Source organism: Dipodomys ordii, unplaced genomic scaffold, assembly GCF_000151885.1.
Source record: "Dipodomys ordii isolate 6190 unplaced genomic scaffold, Dord_2.0 Scaffold13, whole genome shotgun sequence".
Taxonomy (NCBI): domain Eukaryota; kingdom Metazoa; phylum Chordata; class Mammalia; order Rodentia; family Heteromyidae; genus Dipodomys; species Dipodomys ordii.
In genome coordinates, this window is record NW_012267229.1 from 22915291 (window position 1) to 22943060 (window position 27770).

At 44.2% G+C, this 27770-nt stretch overlaps 2 protein-coding genes across 2 annotated transcripts in view; one reads left to right on the top strand and one right to left on the bottom strand.

Annotated features, from left to right (window-relative positions):
* Window positions 1-6664, top strand: part of Ttpal (tocopherol (alpha) transfer protein-like) — a 12195-nt gene extending 5531 nt beyond the window's left edge. The window contains exons 2-5 of the mRNA XM_013011084.1: window positions 626-1085; window positions 2761-2954; window positions 5165-5275; window positions 5715-6664. Of these exons, the coding sequence (XP_012866538.1) occupies window positions 641-1085; window positions 2761-2954; window positions 5165-5275; window positions 5715-5993 (1029 nt within the window). The 5' untranslated portion in view covers window positions 626-640 and the 3' untranslated portion in view covers window positions 5994-6664. The remainder of the gene's footprint in view (window positions 1-625; window positions 1086-2760; window positions 2955-5164; window positions 5276-5714) is intronic.
* A 9571-nt stretch (window positions 6665-16235) lies between these two features.
* Window positions 16236-27770, bottom strand: part of Serinc3 (serine incorporator 3) — a 21299-nt gene continuing 9764 nt past the window's right edge. The window contains exons 4-8 of the mRNA XM_013010713.1: window positions 25274-25453; window positions 23016-23106; window positions 20897-21077; window positions 17864-18088; window positions 16236-17159 (exon numbers count right to left, since the gene is read on the bottom strand). Of these exons, the coding sequence (XP_012866167.1) occupies window positions 17021-17159; window positions 17864-18088; window positions 20897-21077; window positions 23016-23106; window positions 25274-25453 (816 nt within the window). The 3' untranslated portion in view covers window positions 16236-17020. The remainder of the gene's footprint in view (window positions 17160-17863; window positions 18089-20896; window positions 21078-23015; window positions 23107-25273; window positions 25454-27770) is intronic.

The following is a 27770-nucleotide window of genomic DNA, read 5'->3' on the forward strand; positions in this document are numbered from 1 at the left end:
CAGAAGTGGTGCTGTGGCTCAAGTGGTAGAGTGCTAGCCTTGAGCTGAAGAGCTGAGGGACAGCGCCCAGGCCCAGAGTTCAGGCCCCACGACCAGACCCAAAGAAAAAAAAGATATACAAGGAAGCTGTCCTGTTTTGGTTTTTTTGTTGTTGTTGCTGTTTGTTGGTTGTGGGGCTTGAACTTTGGGCCTGGGCATTGTCCCTGAGCTCTTCAGCTCAAGGCTAATGCTCTACCACTCGAGTCATAGCACCACTTCCAGTTTTCTGGTGGTTAATTGGAAATAAGAGTCTCACAGACTTTCCTACCCTGCTGGCTTTGAACCACAGTCCTGAGATTTCAGCCTCCTGAGTAGCTAGGTTTACAGGCATGAGCCACCAGTGCCTGGCTAGCTGTCCTGTTTTGATGAAGAGGGTGTATATTGAGCCAGAGCAGGCTGGATGTCTTCCAGAAGATTCTGTGTCAAGTCTGTACCTAGGGAAACTATTCAGATCCCAGTTCATTCCCCTTTGAGGTCTGTGGTCCGGACAGGAACATCCGTGTCCCCCACATCCTGGGGATTCACATAAACTGTGCCATGGGCCACTGCGTCTTCACCTAGCTTTGGGGGCCCTCTGTGTCGACAGGGACCCTAGTGGCTAATGTCAGAAGAAAGTGACTCTCTGAGAACCAGCCCCTCTGCAGCATCGCTCTCTGAGAATGAGCTGCCGCCACCGGCCGAGCCTCCTGGCTACGTGTGCTCACTGACCGAAGAGCTGGTCCTCAAAGCTCGGGAGGAGCTGCAGGAGAAGCCCGAGTGGAGACTCCGGGATGTCCAGGCCCTCCGCGACATGGTGCGCAAGGAGTACCCCAACCTGAGCACGTCCCTGGACGACGCCTTCCTGCTGCGCTTCCTCCGGGCCCGCAAGTTTGACTATGACCGCGCTCTGCAGCTGCTGGTCAACTACCACAGCTGCAGGCGAAGCTGGCCCGAGGTCTTCAGTAACCTGAGGCCCTCGGCCCTCAAAGATGTCCTCGGCTCCGGGTTCCTCACCGTGCTGCCCTGCACGGACCCCAGGGGCTGCCACATCCTCTGCATCCGCCCAGGTACTGACCTCAGCTGTCACTGTATTGTCCCTCTGGGACTGTCCCCGCCATCCTGAGCCCTGTCCTTTCTCCTGGTCCCTTTTCCCCATTCTTCGTTAAAGCCCTTTTGCCAGCAGATGGCCAGAACCTGCTGAGGAGGCAGGAGCATCTCCTCCCCTAGAGATGAAGGTGCAACAGCTCTTACCAAGTCCTAGAAGCAGGAACCAGGGGCTACAGGAGCCAAGCCGGCCCTTCCTGTCTCTGCCTCTGTGTCTGTGTCTTCTGGGCCATTCGTTTCTGATGCCTTTGCAAATCATCTTCACACTGTTTGGTTTTGTTTTGTTTTCTCCTGAAGACTGCCAAAGAAAGCTAAATCTGGCTCTCAGCTCTCAGATGCACCTGGCCCCCCCAGTTAAATGCCCTCAATGCAAATTCTAGCTTTCCAGGGAAAGAATCCGGTGGAACTGCTGCCCTGGAATTTGCCATTCCATTCTCTCTCTCTCTCTCTCTCTCTCTCTCTCTTCCTCCCTCCCCCCCTCACCCCTGCCCTAGTCCTGTGGCTTGAACTCAGGGCCTGGGTGCTGTCCCTGAGCCTCCTTTGCTCGAGGCTAGCACTCTACCACTTGAGCCACAGCTCCCCCTCTGGCTTGTTTTCTATGTGTGGAACTGAGGAATTGGCTTCATGTATGCTAGGCAAGCACTCTACCACTGAGCCACATTCCCAGCCCCCATCCCATGCGACCAAACACACTCTCACACGTTAGTGTTCCCCACTCCTCTCATAGCCTGTCCACTTCCACCAGACCAGATCCCAGAACAAATGGAAAGGAACATTCAGTGTTCTTCCCAAGCCAGCCAGGAATGGAGATGGCAGAGAGCAGAGGTGTCCATCTTGGCTGGCATCAGTATCCTCTCCAACCTAGGAAATAGAGGTCAGAGACAGGAAGCAACTTGCCCAAGATCTCAGCTACAGGGGCAAAGCACCAGGCTCATATTTTAATCTCAGCACTCAGTTCCATTTCCATTTCCAAATGCACTCCCGCATTTGGAGTTAAGAAGTATCCATTGCTGTGTAGGATCATTAATGGTGATTTTTTTTTTCTTCTTTTTGTGCCAGTCCTGGGGCTTGAACTCAGAGCCTAGACACTGCTCCTGAGCTATTTTTGTTGTTGTTTTTTGTTGGTCATGGGGCTTGAACTCTGGGCTTGGGCGCTATCCCTGCACTCTTCAGCTTAAGGCGAGCGCTCTACCGCTTAAGCCAATGCGCCACTTCCGGTTTTCTAGTGGTTTTTATTGGAGATAAGAGTCTCACGGACTTTCCTGCCTGGGCTGGCTTTGAACCACGATCCTCAGAACTCAGCCTCCTGAGTAGCTAGGATTACAGGTGTGAGCCACCGGCGCCTGGCCTGAGCTGTTTTTAAGGCTAGCATACTACCACTTGAACCACAGCTCCCCTTCTGGCTTTTTTGGTGGTTAAAGAGTCTCATGGACTTTCTTACCCGGGCTGGGCTTTGAACCATGATCCTTAGATCTCAGCTTCCTGAGTAGCTAGGATTACAGGTGTGAGGAACCAGTACCTGGCTCAAGATCATGAATATCTTTGTCCCATTTGCGACAGCAGTTTGGAGAAAGTAAATCTTTATCTGATTGCTTGTGTTCATTTCTGTAACATAGTGTCCATCTCTTCTGATCTTAGACAGGTGGATACCAAGCAACTATCCATTTACTGAAAACATCCGGGCCATATACTTGACGTTAGAAAAACTCATTCAGTCCGAAGAAACCCAGGTGAATGGAATTGTCATTCTCACAGACTACAAAGGAGTGAGCTTATCAAAAGCATCTCATTTTGGCCCTTTTATAGCCAAAAAGGTGATTGGCATCCTCCAGGTATGTCTCTTCTTTGCTGTCTGTGGTTCTTTTGGCTTTCTCCAGGTCCTTCTGCTGAAGGTCGCATGGGGTTCCACAAACCCCACTTCCCACCCTGAGATGGGAAATCATCTTCAGTCCTGGCTGTCATGGCTGTCAGCAGGGTACCACCTGGAGATGGTACCTCGTGTCTGCACAAGATCAGCGTTAGGGCAAGAATCCCAAAGAAAACCCAGAAACCATGCCACTGTCCAGAGAGAGCCTCTGATGTGGGACTGTGTTTTGGTCAGAGCCTCACTACTCATCTTCCGCACTTCAGAATCCAAGTAAAGTCCCTTCCATAGCTTCCCACTGTTCAGTGCCGACAAGGTGCTGTTACAGTCATTACCACGCACTCGGTCCTTCAGAGAATCTTTGAGTTAAGCAAGCCAAGACATTTTCTTTTTGATGGGGAAATTGAGACCTAGGGGAACATGGCCACAGTGTCACAGTGGTATAATGGGTCTGGATTTTTTTTTTGTTACCCCTGAGCACTGTCTCTTGTGACTTATGGGGCACCAGTGGGGCAGTAGTACCCCTTGTTGAGTTTCCAAAAATGTTCAAGTGTCTGCTGTGCACTTGCTTGTTGTCGTGGTCCTATTTATTTGGTCCTTATGGCCAACTTGATTTCTGATTTTGATCTTCTAGTGTGTGGGGGGGGGTGGGTAATTTATTTTTGTTTTTGTGCTGGTACCAGGTCTCGAAGTCAGGAACTTGAGGTTCTACTTTTGCATTTATGGCTGATATTCTACCACTTCAACCATGCCTCCAGTCTGGCATTTTGCTGGCCTGATGTAAAACTATGATCCTCAGATCTCAGCCTTCTGAGTAGTGAGGCTTATAGGCAGGAGCCATTGGCACTCAGCTTTTTTGTGTTTTGTTTTGTTGTTTTTGAGATAGCCTCACTATGTAGTCCAGGCTGGCCTTGAATTCACTGTGCAATCTAAGTTGACCTCAAATTAAACCTGTGATTCTCCTCAGTCACCAGGTCACACAGTAGCAGGAGCGCACTACACCTGGTTTGTTTTGGGGTCTTTTGTTTTAGTGTTTTGCTTTGTTTTGGTGATGAGGATAGAGCTTAGGGCCTCACACATAGTAGAAAATGTTCTACTACTGAGCTTCACCCTCTGACCTCTACACTGGTATGGTGACTCCAGCTGAGTACCATACACATGCCGTGTCAGGGTGGGGTTTGCAATGTGTTTACCTGGTACTGGAAGATCATCTAGCAGAGACACAAGTTCCAGTGCTAACCAAGCTTAGGAAACATCATATGAATTTCAGCAGAAAGATCTAAGTATTAAAGGCTGTGAACAGGACTGTAGTTAAGGAAACATCTTTGATAAGATGTGTTAGCAAAATGAGCTCCCTTCCCATAGCTTAGTCCACTCCTTCCCTTCTCCACAGCTTAGCATGCTCCCTTCCTAGGCAACACCAGGCCCATGTAGTAAAGGCAGTAAATAATCAGCCTCCAACCCCCCTTTACCTTGGGATAGCACTTCTCTGGGGCAGCTACCACCATATAAGGCAACAGAGCCCCTTAGAGTGACCTTCAGGTCTGGACAGTTGCAGGACCTTTATCTACTATTTTGACAGCACCCATAAATCCTAGTATGCCATGATGAAGCCCCTGGCCTACCCATCCACACCAGGGTCTGCCTCCTAGCCCCTTCTAGCCCCTCCTAAACCCCCTAGGTTATATAGGTCACCTCAGACAATGGCCGGTGCTTCTTCTCACTTCTCCCATGTGAGAAAGAATCTTGCCAGCTCCCTTTCCTGGCAATAAACCTTGCTCTGTGTACCTAGATGTCTGCGTGATTCTCTGGCAAAGTCTAATTATTCTTTTTTAAGTTTACAGGATGTATCCTACATTTCTCAGGCTGTCTTACCTGCCTTGAAAAGTTTTTGCAACACTGACCCACTAGGTCTTCTATTTTCTAGATCAATCCATGTCAAATCAAACTCTTTTTGCTACTAGAGGGGCAGCTGTCTGCCTGTTTGCCTAACCCTCTCTGACCCAGTCTAGGAGAAACTGTTCTTCCTGTGTGGCCCCAGTAGGACTGTCTTGGAAGAGTCAGAGCAGACCACAGTTGGGACTTTTCATGGAGGTTTAATGAAGAGACTGGCTGTGGAACAGAGTTTGTAGAAACTGCAGCTGTTCTAACATCCTGTTTCCTTCTTCCTTCCCACAGGATGGTTTCCCCATTCGGATCAAAGCAGTCCATGTAGTAAATGAGCCTCGAATATTTAAAGGCATTTTTGCCATCATTAAGCCATTCCTAAAGGAGAAAATAGCCAACAGAGTAAGTAAGATGCTTTGATTTTATAAGCCTTAGGTTTTTGTTTTTTTCCTCAACTTATTTCAGACTTCAGGTAATTAATTTTTTTGCCCTAGAACTAATTTGGAAAATATGGCATTCCAAGTAAATACAAATAAACAATCCTTTCGATCTTTTCTTTTCTCTTTTCTTTTCTTTTTCTGGGACTTGAACTCAGGGCCTGGACACTGCCCCTGTGCTTTTTCACTCAAGACTAGCACTCTATCACTTTGAGCCACAGCGCCACTTCCAGTTTTTTGGTGGCTCATTGGAGATAAGAGTCTCACATACTTTCCTGCCCAGGCTAGCTTTGAACTGCGATCCTCACAGTTCAGCCTCCTGAGTAGCTAGGTCAGAAAGAATGTGCTGTATGATTGAATACCTAAAGACATGTGTCTGTGTTTTGTATCCCATCTTCTTTTAGTTCTTCCTCCACGGGTCTGACCTGAACTCTCTCCATACAAACCTCCCAAGAAACATTCTCCCCAAGGAATATGGGGGCACAGCTGGGGAGCTGGACACTGCCACCTGGAACGCAGTGCTGCTGGCCTCAGAGGATGACTTTGTGAAAGAGTTCTGCCAGCCTGTCCCTGCCTGCGACAGCATCCTGGGCCAGGCGCTGCTGCAGGAGGGGCTGACCTCAGATGCACAGTGTGACGACTCCATGCGCGCTGTCAAGTCCCAGCTCTACTCTTGCTATTAGCCAGTCCCCCGGGAGTGTCAGCCCACCCAGCTCTCCTTTCCTTTCTTCTTCAGATACTCAGAAGAACTTACGGTGCCAAGGCCTCAGTCTTGCTCTCTGTAATTAAATGGCAGCATGGAAGAACCATAGGGAGAGCACCCTAAGCGAGCCCATCCTGGTGGTTGAGCCATTGGCCACATGATTATTTTGGGGGAAGACATGGAAAGTATTCCCATCGATTCCCAAACTCTCAGCTTGCTGGAAGCTGTCTCTGCTTCATATGTAGCTCAGAAACAAGCAAAGTGGGGACCAAAGTGACTGGTCTTCCCAGAAGAAAAACCACAATTGGCCAGTCAGCATTATTCTCATGCAACCATTTGGCCAAATCCATAATGTGGCCAAATGTGAGGCGCTGGGATTCTGTCTTTCCTGTGAACCTTAACTGCAGACTTGTGTTGCTTGAGATACAGGCCCCAGTTGCCATCACTGGGCCTAGAAAGCACCTTCACTGAGTGGGAACACCAGAACCCGAGCAGCACTTCCTAGCCAGATTTGGAAAGCCAGAGACTTCAAAGCATCCTCGGAATTCCTTTATTTGGATCTTGCAATAGAAACTCCCACCCCCACTGGGCGCTGGCGGCTCACACCTGTAATCCTAGCCACTCAGGAGGCTGAGATCTGAGGATCATGGTTCAAAGCCAGCCTGGACAGGAAAGTCCGTGAAATTCTTATCTCCAATAAAAACCACCAGAAAATCGGAAGTGGCACTATAGCTCAAGTGGTAGAGCACTAGCCTTGAGCTGAAGAGCTAAGGGACAGAGCTAAGGCCCAGAGTTCAAACCCCATGACCAACCAAAAAAAAAAAAAAAAAACTCCCACTCCACCTCATCTCCAAATCCATAAAGCCTTAGCCTTGGTTCTCAATGGAATCATACAGGATCCTAGAAGTGTATGATTTTGTTCCATGTAATAGACTGATTCTAGGCCTATAGAATTGGGATCTAGGGATCAGAGACCTGTACCTTGGATATGAGACTGTGGACAACTCATGAGGCTCTTTTGGCTGCTGAGCTTCTGGTATTGGTGTTAAGCTATCGTTAGGTTTTCTGCCTACAGAAATGTCTAGATTAACTGTCTAGGTCCTGATATTTTGTGATATATTCACAGGCCTTTCCATGAAGAAGTGTCACTATTTGGTCTTGCCCTTAAAGAAACTGATGTGTATATTCCTGGGACTCAGTGACAACAACTTGCTTTTTGTTGTGATGGTTACAACTGAAAAATGAGGATCATTTTTTGAGGGGCCAAGTGAGATGACCTGAATCCTGTATGAATTCCTCCCCTCCCTGAGACAGTACTGTATTGTCAACCCAGCTCCAGTGGTTCCAGTACATGGGCTTAAGTTTTATTCTTGCAAATGCACCGAGGCGGGTTCCTGCGCGCTCACTTCCAGGGGCCCTGCCCTCTCAGACTCACTGGAGTGTTTTTCTTTCTCTGGTGGGAGGACCAGTTGGCCGAATGTTAATTTTCTATGTCAGCACTTTAGATGTCCCTTGACAGGATTTTAGCCTTAAACCAAGCATCGCATAAGGAGGGGTTCATCTGATGGCTTTTGCCCTCTTCAGATTCGTCCCATGCAATTATGGAATTAGTGACAAATACTACCTGTTGTATGTGATTTTACTCTGCATTTATTCAACTAAGCAGGCAGGGAAGAGAGATACTACTCTCAAATCCAAAGGTCCATTGTTCAAAACTGACTGGGGAAGATGCTGGTTGAATGAATTTACTTACCTCATTAATGCCAATTATAAGGAAAGTTATTTTCATCATAGGTACTAACCCTGTGTCCTCTACTTGAGTCCTGGCTGAGCTGGAGGTGCCAAAAAGTAAAACCCATCTCTGGCTGCCCTTAGCTGCATCTGAAGATATAACCAGCAGCATTGCTGGTTATATCCCACCTACTTGAGGCCAGGTAGAGGCTTCCGAACCCAGCAGCCTGGACAGGAGAACCCATTAAAAACTTTCTTACAGCCTGAGAAAAGAAAGTAGGAAAACAAAAACTAGGCAAAGCCGGGCCCTAGTGGTTCACACCTGTAATCCTACTAGCTACTCAGGAGGCTGAGATCAGAGGATCAAGGTTCAAACTCAGCCCAGGCAGGAAAGCCCATGAAACTCTCATCTCCAGTTAACCCAGAAAACTGGAAGTGGTGCGGTTGCTCAAGTGGTAGAGCGCTAGCCTTGAGCTGAAGAGCTCAGGGACAGCACCCAGGCCCAGAGTTCAAGCCCATGACTGACAAAAAAATCAATCAATCAATAAAAAACCTAGGCAGAGGAGGATGAATCGGTCTCACCAAGTTCCCAGGCTCAAACCCTGTATCCCCTTCCTGGCCAGTCATCTTTTGTCTATGTGGCTTCATACAGGGATAAGTTGAGCTCAGTGGAGAAGTATCTCAGAGGCCCATAAAGGCTCTTTCCCATTTGCCAAACCTTTCTAGTTAGAGCTAGAGGTGTTTTCATCCAGCCTCTGAGAGGAGCAGCCTGGGCCCCTCTGCCTCCTGGAGTGGCTACACTTTGAGTTGGCTTCAAAGCAAGATCCCATAGTCCTGGCAAGCTGTGAAGCCAGGCAGGATGTTATGTTCACCAGCAGGGGAACAGTGAGCTTCTCGTGGTGAAGTGCAGTGAACACAGGACTGAGGATGTCTCACCAACACCAGGGAAGGAACATTTCCCACACAGCAAGGTTGTGTGGAATGGGGAAGAGGAAGGGATAGGATATTAGGAGAATGGGAGTTCCAGCTTTATCTTGCCTATCTAGCCTTAACATCCCTGAATTATTATAGGACAAAGGAAACAACCCTCTGTTCCTAGTATCTGACCACTGTTTTGCCACAGGTACACTATCTTGGTAGAGCCTGGCTTCCTCTCCCCCCCCCGCCCCCCCCGTCTCTTTCCTCTCTTCCTCCTCCCGACCGTCCCCCCACCTCATGTTATTAGGAAATTTAGGTCAGAATGAACTGCCAGCCTCAAGATGTATGTTAGCTGAGAAGTAGTTTTCTTCTTCCTCCATTTCCCCTATTGACTTCCGGAAATTGGCTTCTTTGTAGAAATCTATTTTACCTTCATGAGAAGAGGCAGCCAGAAGTGCGACCCCAGCTTCACTGCCGGCTCCTTGCAGAGACTGCTTTGGATGTCTCCACAAAGCTTGTCCTGTGTTTCAGCACTGAAGGTTACAGATCACTTTCTTTTCCCCCCAAAAGGCGTGGGGGTGATAAGAAGCATTTCTCCTGAACTTCTGTAAGCTATTGTTAAGGCTTTACGATGAAGTTTCTGTAAATGTCCTTCCACCAGCAGCATCTCTACTGCGATGGCGGCATTGTGATGATTTTCAAGCTAATGTTTCAGGATTTCTTTTCCAGCCTCCTTTCACTGCGGGAATGAAAAACATTGGCTAATGCTAGAAATGTGGCCTCTCAGGGCCAATGACTGCTCAGGAAAAGATGTCTGCCCCCCCACACCCCCACCCAAGACCCCTCAGTGTGGGACATCTAGTAACTTGGTAAATTTAAAGGAAATTCCTTTCTGCTCTGCCGACTCAGAAGGGATTTGCTTGAAATGCAAGAAAACCAACATCAAATATTCCTGCAGTCCAGGAGCTCAGTTCATGGAAAGGTCAGCTTTATGCACACAGATGTATCTTCAACTAGCTGGGGTTTTGTTGGTTTTACATCTCACTGGCAGCTTCTTTAGCCAGGCATTGATTGACTGATGCTGAAAGCTGTGTAGATATGCCTTCCTGGCATATCAGGGAAGAACTTGTTACAGATGAAATACTTGAAACCCCTGTGGCCAGCCCTCGGGTACCACACTCTGATGAGGTGGGAGCCAGGCTCACTTCCTGCCCAGTCACATCCCTTGCTTGAAACTGAAATTCAGTTTGCCTTTGAGTCTAGGGATGTGGAGTAGACTTACTGTTTGTCTTGATCAAAAATTTATTTTTCTAGTGCATTTTTCTATGTCAGAATGGTGAAGATAGTAATTTTAGTATGCATGTCTGGGTCCTAAAGAATAAAAAAAAAATCCCTGTGTACGTTGAGTATGTGTTCAGTTCTTTTGTGACAGTGACATTTTGGACAAAGATTCTGAGCTTTGGGAGGGCACTGTGGCTGATGGTGGGCTGACTGCCTCCAAAGGTTGTAAGCACTTGGGCCACATCAATGGGTGCCAAGCAGAGTTAGATATACAAGGTAGAAGAGAAAGTATACAAATGTTCCAGTTCATGGGGCTGGGAAGGTGGCTCAGTGGTAGAGTGAGTGCTTACCTTGCATGCATGAGGCCCTGGGTTCGATTCCTCAGCACCACAAAAGCAAAAAGAAAAAAGCCGGAAGTGGCGCTGTGGCTCAAGTGGTAGAGCGCTAGCCTTGAGCTGAAAAGCTGAGGGACAGCGCCCAGGCCCAGAGTTCAGGCCCCACAACCGGACCCAAAAAAACCAAAAAACAAATGTTCCAGTTCTCGGCTGGGTGCCAGTAGCTCACACCTGGAAATCCTAGCTACTTCAGAGGTTGAGATTTTTGGGATCAAGGTTCAAGGCCAATCTGGACAGAAAAAATCTTTACATGATGTAACAAGAAAGAGCTGGATGCTGAGGTGCATGCCTGTCACCCGAGCTAACAGGAAGCCCAGGATAGGTCAGTTGCATCCTGCTGCACACCTGGACAGGGAACAAGAACCTATCTCAGAAACTGTTCAAATCACGATTCAAGGTGAGGCTCTGTCTAGTGTCTGTCTAGTAAGTGCGAGGACCAGAGTTCAAACCCCACTACTGGCGGGGGAAAAATTGTAATTCTCAAAGTTCAGCCAGGCTCTTCAGGAACTGAATTCAGGCCTTGAATCCTCCCTGGTACAGACAGCCCTACCATACCAAGAGTGTTCCAGGAACATGGATTAAGAGCCACATGATATAATATCATTTAATCTTCAGGTACTTAAAGAAGTGAATTGCTCTGTGGGGAAAATAGGGCACAAGAGAAAAACAGCTTGCCTGAGGACACACAGCCAAACAAACAGCAGACAGGAGATTCAAAGCCAGGCAGTCTGACCAGGCCCTGCATCAAGAGCCAGAGGGCTAGAAATAACCCTACAGAACACTGAGGAAGAAGGTAGAAAACTTAGAAGAAGAGTTAGAAATGGGCTTGCTTTCTGAAAACATACAGTTCTTTCTTGGGAGCTGGTCCTGAGGTTTGGATTCAGGGCCTAGGTGCTGACTCTAAGCTCTTTTTGCTCGAGGGTAGCATTCTACCACTTTGAGCAACAGCTCCACTTCTGGTTTTCTGGTGGGTAATTGGAAATGAGTCTCCAGGACTTTCCTGCTGGGGCTAGATTTGAATCAAGATCCTCAGATCTCAGCCTCCTGAGTAGCGAGGATTACAGGTGTGAGCCACTGGCACCCCAGCTCACATAACAGATCCAAATTGTAACATTTTATTTCAAAAGCAAGTCAACTCCTTGAGGACCAAAAGTGTTGTGTGGCTTGATTGGCACGGTATATGCTAGGCTCTTTCTCTACCTGTCCCCTTTGTGTTTGCATAGGAGTATACACTGTCCCAGGGGAGACATACCCTGTTGGTATGTCTGGGGGGCAGGTGAACAGGTGAGAAACAGGCTTCCTCCTGGTGGTCCCACAGGTTTTAGGCTCTCACTGTGATGGACAATGACTTAACAGTCAAAACACTCACCTTTCCCCCTGACAGTCCTTGCTGAATTTGAATCATCTCCACCCCCTTCTCAAACATAGCCTATGGTGGTAAGAGAGAACCTGTGAACTGAGGGCTCAACCATTTTTGGACTTGTCTGCTACAAACAGATGCTTCCCTGTAAACTCAAGATTCCATCTCTGCACAAAGATTCACTTCTCAAGTTCACATCCTACCCTACTTCGTGTGACAAACTACCCCAGACCCCTGCCCCACCTGGCTTCATTCTCTGCCCAATGAAAGGTTAAGACCTCAGGTGTAAGAGAGCACATCACTCTCTTTCCAGTCTGGCTGGAAGACTCTGGAATCCCTCCCAGGCTTTTACCCAAACTAAAAGTCTGTTGGTTTGTTGAGTTCACTTTCTGCTCTTACTCTGATACCCTCATGACTCAGTTTCCTTACATACCACAGCACAGCTAGCTCTTCGTGGATGGCCTTTCCTGAGGAAGCTGTGAGACTTCAGCTCAGTTTCTTACTCTAGAAAACAGGTGCCAACAGTTCCAATGCTTTACCACACAGCTGGGCTATGGGGGTGAATGGCAGTGCCGTCCTGTGCTTGGAGCAGCAGCACTTTCTCCAGGCCTGTGCCCCACAGGATGGGTTGGGCACTCCCAGTCGATGGCAGCAATGACACTGTGTTGCTGCCTTTAATGCTGGTAAGTAGGGCTAGGATAGGGCTCAGTGGTTTTTAGTATATGCAAGGGCATAGGTTCAATTCCCAGTTACCCCTTCCCCTCCCCCATGAAGCAGAAAACAAGGGCCAGGAACTAGTGGCTTGCCTATAATCCTAGCTACTCAGGAACCTGAAATGTGAGGATCATGGTTCAAAGCAGGAAAGTCCGGGAGATTCTGAAAAGCTGGAATTGGAGCTGTGGCTCAAGTAATAGAGCATGAACATTGAGTGACAAAGCTCAGGGACAAACACTCAAGTGCTGAGTACAAGCCCCAGGACCAGCACAAAAACATTAAGTTCCTTTAGAGCAGCACCTTGGAGGAAATGTTAACCAGATGCACCTGCTCTTACTTGACTGGCTTCAGGGTATTACTTTCTTTTGTAAGTGATGTATGGTTTTGGGAGCCAATTGACTCCCCACACATCCAAGCACTCTGCAACATATACCATGTCTCCTATATTAAGACCTTGAGACAGTGAGATCCAATTGAGAAAAGAACTCAGAAATCAAGCCAAGTTTGTCTTATTCCATCTCTTCCTAGCCATGACCCAGAGCCAAGTTTTTAACTATGTTAAGCCTCTGTTTGACCTGTAAAGTGGGGAGCAGGGTAATCATCAGCTATCTACAGAGGTGGAAATAAAATCCAGTCCGTGGATGGCACATGTAGGGAGCTGTGTATGTCATATATGTCATTTATCATTCTTCACCTGAGGATTCAGTCACCAGGACACCCCTCAGGGAACAGGAGGAAAGAGGTGAACAGCTCTCCTCCGCTCATGAATAAGCCCAATACCAACATCTGCTACCAGCCTGCAGCATCACATGACTTGATTACGCACTCTAGCTTGATGTGTCAAGCAAGAACTTGCCGTGAACAAAAAGGCTATCCTCCTTTAAGTCAGACCCAAGTTATAATTTGTTCCAGAATATCAAAAGCAGTACTGATAAATCACATCCATGACCACTGAAAGTTTAATTTCCCAACCAAATGCAGACAAGATCAATCTAGAATGTGGTGGTCTGTAATTCCAGTTCTTGGTGGGAGGGTAGCCTGGGTTATAGTGAGACCCTATTCTAAGCAGATCAAAACACCACCCTAGAAAGTAAATGCAAATCAAGCCTACCAGCTTTATCTCAGTTGTAACTAGGTCAAAGTGGCAGCCATTTCTGTTGCATTTGATGAATTTCTAGAACATGCCTCTTACCTCAAAGCCAGGACCCCAATATCTCAGCCCTAGGGAGACAGGAAGGCTTGTTCCTAATGACATACCAAATGACTTGTCTGGAATGAGATGACACTGTGAGATCAGATGACTCAAAATACTACCCTGCTTTCAAAAGTATGCTCCTGGGCTTACTCAAAACGCTGGCATTGTTTTTGTGTGTAATTCAGCACTCACCTGCATAACTCACTTGAGTCTTAAATGAATGACTGGGTTTCCTATTAGTAAGAAGACTGAGCTCATTCTTGGGGTATGACAAAAAACCAAGCAGACATTGTCCCTAATTTTTTAAAGAAAATTTGCTATTTCAAATATCAAAGTCAGGAAGGAAAAAAATGGAAAAGCTTTATTCGACTTTGTTACCCTTTTACAGTTTAGTATTGCTTTGATTTTTGAATTACATAAGGCAAAGGACAGGACACTAAAACGTTTTTGAAGTTCAGAAACTTTACAGCTCTTAATGTGGCTCCCCAGCTGTTAAGAATCTACTTTGTGGTGGTTACAAGAGCCACGCCCACCTACCCTTAGCAGCCTTCGCAACTTGATTTCCACACAGGAACCTGACATAAACGGCTGGTGTTAAGGCCAGGGGTTCCAACAGCTCATACAAAGCCCTGTTTCCCTAACCTCACCCCTTCCCCAACCAACACTGCCCCATGTTTGCTTAATCATCTACAAACACCTCAATTGCAGCTTCCATCAGATTTTAAACATTTTCTTAAACTCTTGTTTAATCATATTGAGAGTAGCAGCTGTTCAGAGTGCTTACAATGGGTTGAGCATTCTGCAAATTTTTTTAAGTCAGTTGTAGGGCTTGAACTCAGCACCTGGGTACTGTCCCTGAGCCTCTTTATGCTCAAGGCTCGCACTCTACCACTTGAGCCACAACACCACGTCCAGTTTTTGAGTGGTTAATTGGAGATGAGTCTCATGAGAACTCTTCTGCCTGGGCTGGCTTCAAATTGCAAACCTCAGATCTCAGCCTCCTGAATAGCGAGTATTGCAGGCATGGGCCACCAGTGCCTGGCTTTAGTCTTATTTAAACAATCTTAGGAACAATACTGAGGCTCAGAGAGGCAGCCATTGGTGTGTGAAGCATAGCATGTACTCAGTATCTATCAGCTGATTGACCTGATAGCTAGAAGAGGTCAAAGCTAGGAGGCCAACCCAAAAGGCCTGACAACCAGGCCCGTGAACCAGCCTTCAGGGACCACCTCCACCCTGTGACGAAACCTGCTCCCCACCTTCATAAATGGACATCACTTGCCCATATAACTAAACCAGATTCCTCAGTATCTATGTCCCCCTCATAGCTAATTCTAATTACCAAATGATTCTAGGCTCTCAGTTTCTTTCTATATCCTATTCTATGTCTAGATTTCAAGTCTCATATGGATTGTCCATAATCATCTCTTCTATATGTTAGCCAAAGTGACTGATGACATCCTTGTTTAGGATACTCTGAATATGCTTTCTGCTGTCCTCAACATCAATCAGGTTCAAACCTAGGGTTTGGGGGTGGGGGAGGATACAAAGCTTCCACAACTCAACCTCCTTGTCCTTCCCTTTCCAGCTTTAAGGAACACTTTCCCTGAGCTTGCCCGTCAGAAGTGTCACCCATCTGTCCTGTGACTTGCTGGCTGACTCCTAATGACACTGCTAGGACATCCATAGTGACACCCTCTCCCCCAAGTACTTCACTTTTCAAGTAGCTCTAAAATGCCAAGATCAGGGCTGGGAAGATGGCTCAGTGGCAGAGCGTTTGCCTTGCATGCATGAGGCCCTGGGTTCGATTCCTCAGCACCACATAAACAAAAAGAAAAAAGCTGGAAGTGGTGCTGTGGCTCAAGTGGTAGAGCGCTAGCCTTGAGCTGAAGAGCTGAGGGACAGCGCCCAGGCCCAGAGCCCCACGACCAGACCCCCCAAAAAAATAAATAAATAAAAATAAAATGCCAAGATCACAGCACTAATTCACCCAACTAATTTTTACTCCTTTTAAGATGAAGAGCAGGTGCGCCTGTCAAGTTTCAAGTTACAACCCAGAACCTACACAGCCTGGTGTCAGGATAGACACCCATTAAATCTTTGCTGAGAAAAAATATTTCATTCTCTCTCTTGATATGCTGCCTTTTGGAAATATGGTTTTGTTTTGAAGTGGTACTGGGGATTGAATTCAGGGTTTTGTGCTTGTCAGGCAAGTGCTCTTCCACTTGAGCCATACCCACCGCTTAGGAATGTTTTTTTGACAGTGCATTAATTGTCTCTCACCTACAAAAGTCGGTGGTAAAAAGAATATTCAGAACAGTTTCGGAATGAATTTAAGTCCTAAGAATATTCAGGTGAGTTTCTGAATGCATTTAAGTCCTGGCTCACTAGTCAAGACTATACATTTTGAAAGAATAGGAACATCCTGACTAAATGCTAGATAAACCTGTTACTCTCCAGAAACAACAAACAGTTGCTGCTCAAGTATTAATGAAGGAGACATAAGGATCTGAGTATGGTGATGCACACCACAGAACTAGCACACAAGATGTTCAAGGAGGATCCTGAGTCTCAGAGACCAGCCTGGACTACATAGCAAGACACTGTCTCAAAAAGAAGAAAAAAAAAAAAGCTTAATATCTAGTTTAATCAAATACCTTTATAGTGCAAATATAATAAATTGACATGCATTTTACTTTTACATACTGGTAACAAGATCATTACAGAAACATTGCAATGTTTTCCCAAGTGAGTCTTTGCTTTAATCAAACCTACAAAGCATTTATTGAACATATCTGATAAAGCCATGGACTTGTATCAAGCAGCATCAATGCTATAGTATTAAAAAAGTAAAGAAGACTCAAGATGTGGAAGTAGTAGCCTTGTCAGCAACCCTTCTTCTGGGGAAGGACTACATACATAATCCTCACCCCAAACCTAAGATACGCTACACCTCTGAAGAGCTTACACTAAATGGTAAAGACCTTTACAGAGGAAAATGTCATAGTAATGTATTACTTTTTTGCCTTTTAAGGAGAATGAAATAGAAATATATTAAAGATAGGCTCAAATATCCAACATTCTTATATCTTATACTTTAAATCAAAGCTGTATGAACCTACAGGTCTTTATAAAGAACTATCTTCACAGCACAGCTGTAGTTCTCTTTAAAACACAAAAATGTTCCCTTTGTGCTATATCCTTCCAAGTAAACAAAATATACATTGAAATAAAAAGTTCAGATTCTGCATCAAGCATTATTCACTCTTGCCTTTTGATATATAAATCTGGATATAATCAAATTTGCAAAGGCATTCACTTAATAGTTTAGTTAAAGGAAACTAAAAAGGGATATGAGTTTTCAGCAAAGGAGACCTTTATGAACTTCAGCAGAGTCCTTGGCATTGGAGAGTTTAGCTGAAGTCACGACCAGTAAGAACCAGTGGAGCCACGAGGGTCCAGACATAGAGGAGGAGGCAGGCCCAGCTGGATCCCATCTTGACCCACACAGCTGGCCACTCGCTGGTCACCCTCTGGAAGTTGGCATTAGGGCTTTAAAAAAAAAAAAGAGTTATGTGAAGATGTGAAGAACCTGGTACTGACATCCTATAGTCCCCTGGCTAAGGCTGAAAAACTCCCCCAGTCCCACTGCTTGGCACTAGTCTAGGAGAGTTTTGGTTGGGGCTTTAGAAGCTGTTATTTTTAGGTCTTGTGAGCTGTTTCCCTCCTCTCAAATGGTATTTTGTTTCTTGCCTGCATGAAAAAATCCCACTGTGCTTTGGGCAAGGTTATGATCATCCATTGATTCTAATTACTGGCAAAGACTAGATTGAAATGACCCTTCTTCCTGAAACTTTCTTTCCCAGGAACACTACTGTGACCAAAACACTATGGTATGGCCAGATCTGGCACGGAAAAATACTTCTGAACAAAGATGGGTTAGACTACATGATGTCATGATTCTCTTAAATAACTCAAGTCTGGAAGAGCTACCAATAATTTGCACTGCAAAGCATTCTAACTGAGTTTTCAATGCTAGAAAAAAAAGCTGCTAAAGTATTTCGAGCTGGCGGTGGAGACATATGCTAGAAATCTCTGCAATTCAGGAGACTGAGGTAGGAGGAGTATGAGTTCAAAATGATGCCTGGATCATATGGTGAGATCCTATCTCAAAAAAAATTCCAGGCAAGAACATTGGACTCAGCTTCATTATATGAGTAAGAGAAAGGGTCCTGCAGGGATTCAGTTCCTCCCACCTGTACCAGTTGGTCATGGCCATCATGATGTACAAAGAAGCACAGCAGAGCATCAAGTGGAAAAAGGAGTAGTTGTACTGCACTCCGTCTTTCTCGTTGTCCACAGCCCGCCGTGGCTGTCCATCTTCTTCATCGCCAGCTCCATTGACTGTATCGCCCAGAATCACACTGTCGCTCCCTGAGAGGGTCAGCTTGTTCACTTGGCTGTTGCTGGATGTACGGATGCTGGAAAATGACCCCAAAGAGGACATATTAGAAAAGAGCCTTTTAGATGAGTTTAGATTGAGTTTTCACTCCCTCTGACCCATGTGCATAAGGTTTATCTCTGTGATGCTCTGAACACCAAAGGCCTTTGACCTGCTGGCTGTTATTATAAGACTATCAGTACTTACGTGAGCTACGACTACTTGATGACTCGATTCCCAAAGCATACTATGCCTGCAGTGTCTGGTTAGTGACTTGAAAAGTGCCTCTTCTATACTTGGAAATCATCACCCACTACCCTCTTCTCAGCTCATGGCACTTCTCTGATTCATTGCCATGTCTTCAGGAAAGCTTTCCCTGGCACTGCCCCTCTCCCGAAGGCTGGGTAGAAGCCTCCGCCCACTTCTCCCAGCTCCCTGGGGATCCTGCCTCAGCACTTGTCATTCCTGCCTTACTTGTTATGAAGGAAGTCCTTAACAATAGTCATAATGTCATCTCTGTACAAACAAACCTGAGTTCAACGACATGAATAAAGGACAAAAACTAGGGGCTGGGAAGGTGGCTCAGTGGTAGAGCGTTTGCCTTGCATGCATGAGGCCCTGGGTTCGACTCCTCAGCACCACATAAGCAAAAAGAAAAAAGCCGGAAGTGGCACTGTGGCTCAAGTGGTAGATTTCTAGCCTTGAGCTGAAGAGCTGAGGGACAGTGCCCAGGCCCAGAGTTCAGGCCCCACGACCGGACCCCCCCCCAAAAAAAAGGACAAAAACTACAATAATACAGGACTTTTTCATATTGATAAAACACACCAATTTTATTTTATTTTTTTACTTTTTTGGTCTGAGATTGGAATTTGAGCTCAGTACCTGATATTTTTTGCTTACTGGCTAGTAGTGCTCTAACCAACGAAGCCATGCCTCCATCCCCAAACCTAGCAATTAAAAAATAGAGAAAAAAGAAAGAGAGCTAACATCACACTTAATGGTAAAAAACTATTTCTTCTAAGAACAGGAATAAGACAAGGATCCCACAGTTGATTTTTTCTGTCCAACTTCTGCCATAAGTTCTACTTTAAGCCTGTGTTGTACATCCTACCCACAGGCCTAACTACTGAGCTATACACCCATTATGAAAATGTTTTAAAATTTATTGTGGTAAAATTGATTATATAAACCTTGTGATTATACTAATAAAACTACTAAACCAGATTATTTTATTTTATTTTTGGGTCCGGTCGTGGGGCCTGAACTCTGGGCCTGGGCGCTGTCCCTCAGCTCTTCAGCTCAAAGCTAGCACTCTACCACTTGAGCCACAGCGCCACTTCTGGCTTTTTCTTTTTGCTTATGTGGTGCTGAGGAATCGAACTCAGGGCCTCATGCATGCAAGGCAAACGCTCTACCACTGAGCCACCTTCCCAGCCCCGTAAACTAGATATATTTTAGAAGGATAAATTTTATGGTATCTGAATAAAAATTAAACATTAAATAAAAAATTAAAACATTAGGTCAAAAAGCAGAACAAAGTCATAGGTAATTCAGAAACAATGAATATATGCCTGTATTCTAATAAAACTTTATTTACAAAGATAGCTAGACAGTCCAAGGGCAACAGTTTGCCAAATCTTTTTTATTTTTTTTTGCCAGTCCTGGGGTCTGAACTCAGGGCCTAAGTGCTATACTTCAGCCTCTTTGTGCTCAAGGCTAGCATTCTACTACTTGAGCCACAAGCGCCACTTCTGGCTTTTTCTGAGTAGTTTGTTGGACTTTCCTGCCTAGGCTAGCTTTGAACCAAGATCCTCAGATCTAGCCTTCTGAGTAGCTAGGATTACAGGCATGAACCACTGGTGCCCAGCTTGGTTTTCCAATTCTTATTTTAAGCAATCCTTTAAAAAAGCATGAAGAGAATTTATAATGTAAAAGACTGCCGAAATTATAATGACCCATCTATATTTTACACAATATATGTATTTACATTAGTTCTAATTTTTAAATTATGTAACAATGATATAAACAAAATTACATTGATCTATATACATTACTACTATATACTATATACTATGTGTATATATACACACTATGTGTATGTATATGTATATATATACATACACATAGTGTGTGTGTGTGTGTGTATATATATATATATATACACACACACTATATATATTACAGAGTTCTGTATCTATATACTACTACCAACAAAGGAAAAAGCCTGAAATACTATGTAATAAATGTACTTCACGGGAAAAATGGATTTTGGAGGGAAGGGCACCTTCATTTTCTACTTAATACATATTTTTTTCTTATTTTACCAACTTACATAAAATAATTTGTCCTTTCCTATTTCAATTATTTCATATTAAAGTAATCCTACAGTAATGCTACTGTACAAAAAAGTATCAGTGAAGTGGCTGGGTACAAGTAAGTTAAACCTGGAGTTTTGTTTAACTATGGAACTTTTGGGGGGCAGTACTGGGGTTTGAACACAGGGGCTTCTGACAGCCATGCTGGCGCTTTATTACCTGAACCACATTCCCAACCCTGTCTCAGTTTTCTTTCAATAGTTTATGTCCTGGTCAACCTGGATTTTAATCCTCCTACTTATACTTCTCTTCTAGCTGGAATAACAGGAGCATCCCCACCACAATCAGCTTTACTGATTGAGAAGGGAGGAAGGGGGTCTCATAAACTTTTGGCCTGGTCTGGCCTCAAACTTCAATTCTCCCAATCTCTACCTCCTCCATTCCTTGGATTTCAGAGCACCTAAAACCCTAAAATGGCTAGTTCTCTATTAGTAATTTTTATGAGAATTGTACGATGTATTTTTTTCACTTACCTAGAATACACAAGGCAGCAAAAAAGGACTAACAGCCCACAAACACCATTTGCATCCATAAAGTGGCTATTTGTTGATGGGGGAGCAGCGGTGGGGGCTACAGTGGTTGAATTTACAGACTTTGGGGTTGGTGCAGCTATGTTTGTAATGATGCTCAGCAGGGCAGGGTTGCAGGAACGATCTAAAAACAAGACGTTTTCAATTATTTTCTTGCCAACAAAGAATCTGAAGGTGGTCTATACCATTCAGTCATGATGTGAAAGATGAGAATGCTACACATGAAAGAACTGAAAATTCAGGGCTGGGAAGTTGGCTTAGTGGTAGAGCGCTTGCCTTGCATGCCTGAGGCCCTGGGTTCAATTCCTCAGCACCACATAAGAAAAAAGAAAAAAGCCGGAAGTGGCGCTGTGGCTCAAGTGGTAGAGCACTAGCCTTGAGCTGAAGAGCTGAGGGACAGCACTCAGGCCCAGAGTTCAAGTCCCACGACCGGACCCAAAAAAAAGAAAAAAAAAAGAAAAGAACTGAAAATGCAGCAATCAGTAATGAGTTTGTGTTGCAAGTGGCAATTTAGTTCTAGGAAAAGAAAAAATAGTATTTGTCAAATTTCACATGTGTTCCTCAAGACTTCATTGGTTGTGTACTTTAACAGACAAACCCTTTTAGTTCTTTGCCCAAGTTTTGCACACAAGTTTTAGCATATTTTTAGTTTTAACGTATTTTTAATTTTTTGTTGTTATTATAATAAAGGTGATGTATAGAGGGGTTACAGTTATGTAAATCAGGAAAAAAGTACATTTCTCTTTGGACAATGTCACCCCTTCTCTTGCTCTGTTTTCCCCTCCCTTGCCTACCTATAAGTTGTAGTTTATTTTCACAGTGTCCAGTGATAGTTTTAACATATTTTATATAATAATTTATCATTGGGGTGGAGGGGTTCCTGCAAAAACCATTTGAACTTTAAAAGGAGTTAACAGGAGAAATAAACCTCTAGGCCTGACAACTATGGGCCATGCCTGTAATCCTAGCTACTCAGGAAGCTGACATGAGAGGATCATGGTTCAAAACCAGCAGGCGCTGGTGGCTCACGCCTGTAATCCTAGCTATTCAGAAGGATGAGATCTGAGCACTGCGGTTCAAAGCCAGCCCAAGCAGGATGTCCATGAGACACTTATCTCCAATTAACCACCAGAAAACCGGAAGTGGTGCTGTGGCTCAAGCAGTAGAGTGCTAGCCTTGAGCTGAAGAGCTGAGGGACAACACTCAGGCACAGAGTTCAAGACCCATGACAAAAAACAACAACAACAACAAAAATACGGCCAGTGCAGGAAATTCCATGAGACTCTTACCACCACCTAACCACAAAAAAGCCAGAAGTATAGCTGTGGCTCAAGTGGAAGAATACTAGGCCTTGAGCATGAAAGCCTTAGTTCAAGCCCAGACCAGAGCCAGGAAAAGAAAGAAAAAAGAAATATCCTCTGTATATTACCTTTATAATAATAACAATAAAAATTATTGCTAAATAAATTACATTGAAAGAAAATTTCCCCCTGTTGTTTCTGCTAGAGCTTGAGTCCAAAAGTAAACTTCACTTAAATCAATTCTAACAAAGGATCAAAACAATCCAAAGCTCGACTAGTCCAGGTAAAATAAGGCCCAGTCTACTGAAGGACTGCGGAGCGTCAGCCTGCTAGTCTGAATAATTATGGATAGATGTGGGGAATAAAACATAAAAGGAGCCAGGTGTTGGTGGCTCACCCCTGTAATCCTAGCTACTCAGGAAACTGAGATCTGAGGATGAAGGTTCAAAGCCAGCCCAGGCAGGAAAGCCTGTGAGACTCTTATCTCTAATAAACCACCAGAAAACTGGAAGTAATGCTGTGGCTCAAGTGGTAGAGTGCTAGCCTTAAGCTGAAGAGCTCAGGGACAGCGCCCAGGCCCAGAGTTCAAGCCCCATGACCAACAACAACAACAAAAATATGTGAAAACCTTTGGTAAACCACTGTAATTGATGTGTTTGACATTTTCTCCAGAAATGTCAAACTACGTTTAGCTCTAGTTTTTGTACCCACCAAAGGAGTACTTTGCTACTTTCATCACTGAGTTATTGACAGTCCCTTACCAGGTTCATTGGTCATGGCTGACCATGTGAGGTAGATGGTGTAGAGAGTGATGATAGAAGACTGCAGGAGGCCCGAATGAGGCTGGTGTTCCTATGGAATCAAAAGGAAAACAAAACCATGTGTATTGTTCTAAAAGTTTTAGTCCATTGTGGGGCTTGGGCGCTGTCCCTGGGCTCTTCAGCTCAAGGCAAGCGCTCTACCACTTGAGCCACAGCACCAGTTCTGGTTTTCTAGTGGTTTATTGGAGATAAGAGTCTCACAGACTTTCCTGCCTCTGCTGGCTTTGAACCGTGTCCTCAGATCTCAGCCTCCTGAATAGCTAGGATTACAGGCGTGAACCAGCAGTGCCCGGCTAAAAGTCTATGTACTTTCTTGGGACTCACTAAACTATTAAGTAACTGAGACCTTCCTGATTCTCAATATTGAAAGATGACAAGTAACTAGTCCTTCAGTAAGAACTAGCTACAAAAGAATTAACAAGTATCTACTGCTGGCTCTCAAACATTTTGTAATCCTGAAAAGTTCTCTATCACAATGGCTTTGGTTTTCTAACCCCTTTGTATAACAGGAAAAACCTATAATCAGTTCTACCACTAAAATGCTAGATGATCAGTTCCTTGAGACTTGAGTTTTCTGAGTCAGAGTCCACTAGGTTCCCCAGGCTGGCCTGAAAGGTATTCTCATACTTCAGCTTCTAAGTTCCTGGGATCCACTTTCAAGCTAGTTTCTTTACAAAGGAAGTGATATGTAGATATTTTCTTTTTGTTGGTTGTGGAGCTTGAACTCCGGGTCTGGGCGCTGTCCCTCAGCTCTTCAGCTCAAGGCTAGTGCTCTACCACTTGAGCCACAAGCCCCACTTCCAGTTTTTTTGTGGTTATTTGGAGAGAAGAGTCTTATAGACTTTCCTGTCCAGGCTGTCTTTGAACCACAATCCTAGATCCTGAGTAGCTAGGATTACAGGTATGAGCCACCGGTACCTGGCTAGATATTATTTTTCTATCTAACACTCATTGAATTTTTTTTTTTTTTGTCCAGTCGTGGGGCCTGAACTCTGGGCCTGGGCGCTATCCCTCAGCTCTTCAGCTCAAGGCTAGCACTCTACCACTTGAGCCACAGCGCCACTTACGGCTTTTTTCTTTTTGCTTATGTGGTTCTGAGGAATCGAATCCAGGGCCTCATGCATGCAAGGCAAGCACTCTACCACTGAGCCACGTTCCCAGCCCTCATTGAATTTCTTTAATGTATTGTATTTTTGGGGTAACAGGACAGTGGGGAAAGAATCTAGCAGTACCAAACTTAGGGCTTTATGCATGTTAGACATGCGTGATACCACTAAGATACACTCCAAACCTGTACAGTATATTAAAGAGGAAACTTAGGAGAGTATGTGTTTTAGTGGGATGCTGGTGGCTCATATTTGTAATCCAAGCTATTCAAGAGGTTGAGATCTGAGGATCACAGTTCAAAGCTTGCCCAGGCTGGAAACTCTGTGAGACTCTAATCTCCAATTAACTACCAGAAAACGAGAAGTAGAGCTGTGGCTCAACAGTGGTAGAGTGTTAGCCTTGAACAGAGAGCTCAGGGACAATGCCTGGGCCCTGAGTTCAAGCCCCCCCCCAAAAAAAAAGGAGCATGCATTTTGTTAATATTAAAATCAATTAGGGTAGGGAAGGTGGCTCAGTGGTAGAATGCTTTCCCTGTACACATGAGGCCCTGGGTTTGATTCCTCAGCACCACATAAGCAGACTGAGACAGCACCCAAGCCCAGAGTTCAGGCTCCACGACCGACCAAAAAAATAATAATAATTTTTTAAAAAAATCAGGGCGGGGGTGTGTGGAGATGGGAAGGGATGGGAAAGGCAAACAAAGGAGGAGGCAACAATGCTTGATAAGATAGGTACTCATTACCTTGCTCATGTAATTGTAACCCCTCCGTATTTTCACAATAAAATAAATAAATAAAAAATCAATTACTCTAATTGCCTTAAAAAATTGGCTAACAACTATTAAGAACCATTCCCAAGATTTAAATACTTTTAAAAGAACTACAGTTTCTCAAGCTGTCTAGATTATTAATAACACAGAAATAAAAACAAGTAAATTCTTAGTGGTTAAATAATTAAGAAAATGTTTTCATTATATAGAAAAATATTTAGGTGGGGAAAACTCAAATATAAATTCGCTAAGTTACACAGGTTCTAAGTTTAGCATTAACTAAAAACCTTTCACATGAGGAAGAAGCAGAAAACCACCATACCTGAACTTTTGGGAGGATGGATACAACAGAAACCACAACACAGAGAATCAAGTTAATACTGATGAAGAATTTGTTTTCTGTGCAGCCATCTGGCTTGGTGTAGAATTTGTAGAGGAGCCCAACAGAGATGATTGCCAGGATATAAAACAAGCTTGTAACAGAGAGTAAAACTAGAAAAAGAGAGACCAGTAAGAATGACCACAATTATACTAAAGTTAATGAAGTCTAATTTTTCTTCTATGCTATACAAAAGATACTGACTCACTATTATGGTAATGTAACAAGATTTAAAAGCCCCAAGATTAGTTTCATATTGTGTTAAACTGACTCATTGTTAAATCCCAAAACCCACCAAGCAACTGAGTTCACTATCTAGATTATTTGATTTTATAGATTGGATGATCAATCTTCAAATCATTAAGGTCTTCTACAGTTGTATGATTCTGATTTTGTTTTGAGGACATGGTTTTGGTAAATAGCTCATGCTGGCCTGGAACTCACTACATAACCCAAATTTATGGCCTAAACTTCTCATCTGCCAACCTCCAAAGTATTGGGATTTACTAACATGAACCATCACATCATAGCTGGCCCAAAATGAGTTTTTAATTTTTTATTTAAATTAGAAGAATTATTTTTAAAAAGTGATAAAGTAAAATAAAATTTTTATTAGTCTGAGATTGTCAGCACCAAATGCATAGTACACTAATACAACATTACACATAATTTTATGATTTCACTATTAATTTTTATATACAAATACACATATGTACATTAAAAAAGGACTAGAAGAAAACATATCGTGTGTGTGTGTGTGTATTTGTCGTGGAGCTTGAACTCAAGGCCTGGGCGCTGTCCCTGAGCGCTTTTGCTCAAGGCTAGCAGTCTACCATTTTGAAACCCAGCTTCACTTCTGGTTTTTGAGCAATTTTTTGGAGCTAAAAGTCTCAAGGGGACTCTTCTGCTCAGGCTGGCTTTGAACCTTGATCCTCAGATCTCAGCCTCCTAAGTAGCTAGGATTACAGGTATGATCCACTGGTACCCAGTCAGATTAATATCTTAACAGTGAGAAATTATTTGATAGCTGGATTATTGGAGAAAATGTTTTCTTTTTGGGTGGGAACTGAACTCAGGACCTTGTACATGTTAAACATACATATATATATATATATATATTCCATCACTCAGCTACATGATGGGCCCCAGAAATTTTGTTTCTCAAGTTCTTCACACAGAGCACCTATTATTTGTAAATGAAGAAATCTCTTATTTATTCATTTGCCAGGCTAGCCCAAACTTACTATGTAGTCTAGACTGGCCTCAAACTTAAGATCCTCCTTCCTTGGCCTCCCAAGTTCTGAGGTACACCATGTCTGACTTAGGCAGGTGTTCCTCCCAGGCCTCTCAACCATTATTTTTCAAATGGCTAGGCCAGACCACTGTTCCTAATAAGTAGATGGTTGAAGAGTTCTCTTCCCATCATCAAATTCCCATCATCAAATAGGCTGTAAGTCCAACTCCTAACTTAGAAGAAATATTTTTCTTTTATTTGGCAATACTGAGGTTTTGGGGGGGGGTTGGTCATAGGGCTTGAACTCTGGGCCCAGGCACTGCTCTTGAGATTTTATGCTCAAGGCTAGCATTGTACCACTTCAGTCACAACTCCACTTCTATATATGAGTCTCAAGGACTTCCTGCCCAGCCTTGCATTGAAACATGATCCTCAGATGTCAGCCTCCTGTGTAGCTAGGATTACAGGCATGAGCCACCAGCACCTGGCTGAAACGAGAAATTTTTAAGTACCCTTTTCCCAACAGAAAACTTTTACAAGAGATATGGAGTCATACTTTGATTAAAACAAAGGGCTGTCACCTATTGGCCTGAAATATATAAGTAGCCATCCAGTTGAGTTTCCTATTCATGAAAACAGTATATCAAAACTACTAAATGTGTGACTAACAGGCCACAACATATAACTTCTGATCTTCATCAAAAACAAGTATTTACATTACAAATACAAAAATAAATTAATTGAAAGAACCCAATGACTTAAAATTTATGTGCTTGAGCAAAAAAGCTCAGGCACAACGGCCAGGCCCTGATGGGTTCAAACCCCAGGAGGAACAGAAAAAAAAAAGTTACTCCTTTCCAGCAATGTAAATAATTCACAATGGAGATTAGAGCTTTTGTAAAAGGTAACTCCAGTGGTACAGGATGGTATACATCTGTTATCCCAGCTACCTGGGAGGCACAAAAGCTGGGTACAGTGAGATCCTACAGCAAAATTAATCAGTATAAAGCCCAGCACCGGTGGCTCACAACTGTAATCCTAGCTATTCAGGAGGCTGAGATCTGAGGATGAAGGTTCAAAGCCAGCCTAGGCAGGAAAGCCCGTGAGACTCTTATCTGCAATAAATCACCAGAAAACGGAAGTGGTATGTTGGCTCAAGTGGTAGAGTGCTTGCCTTGAGCTGAAGAGCTTAGGGCCAGCGCCCAG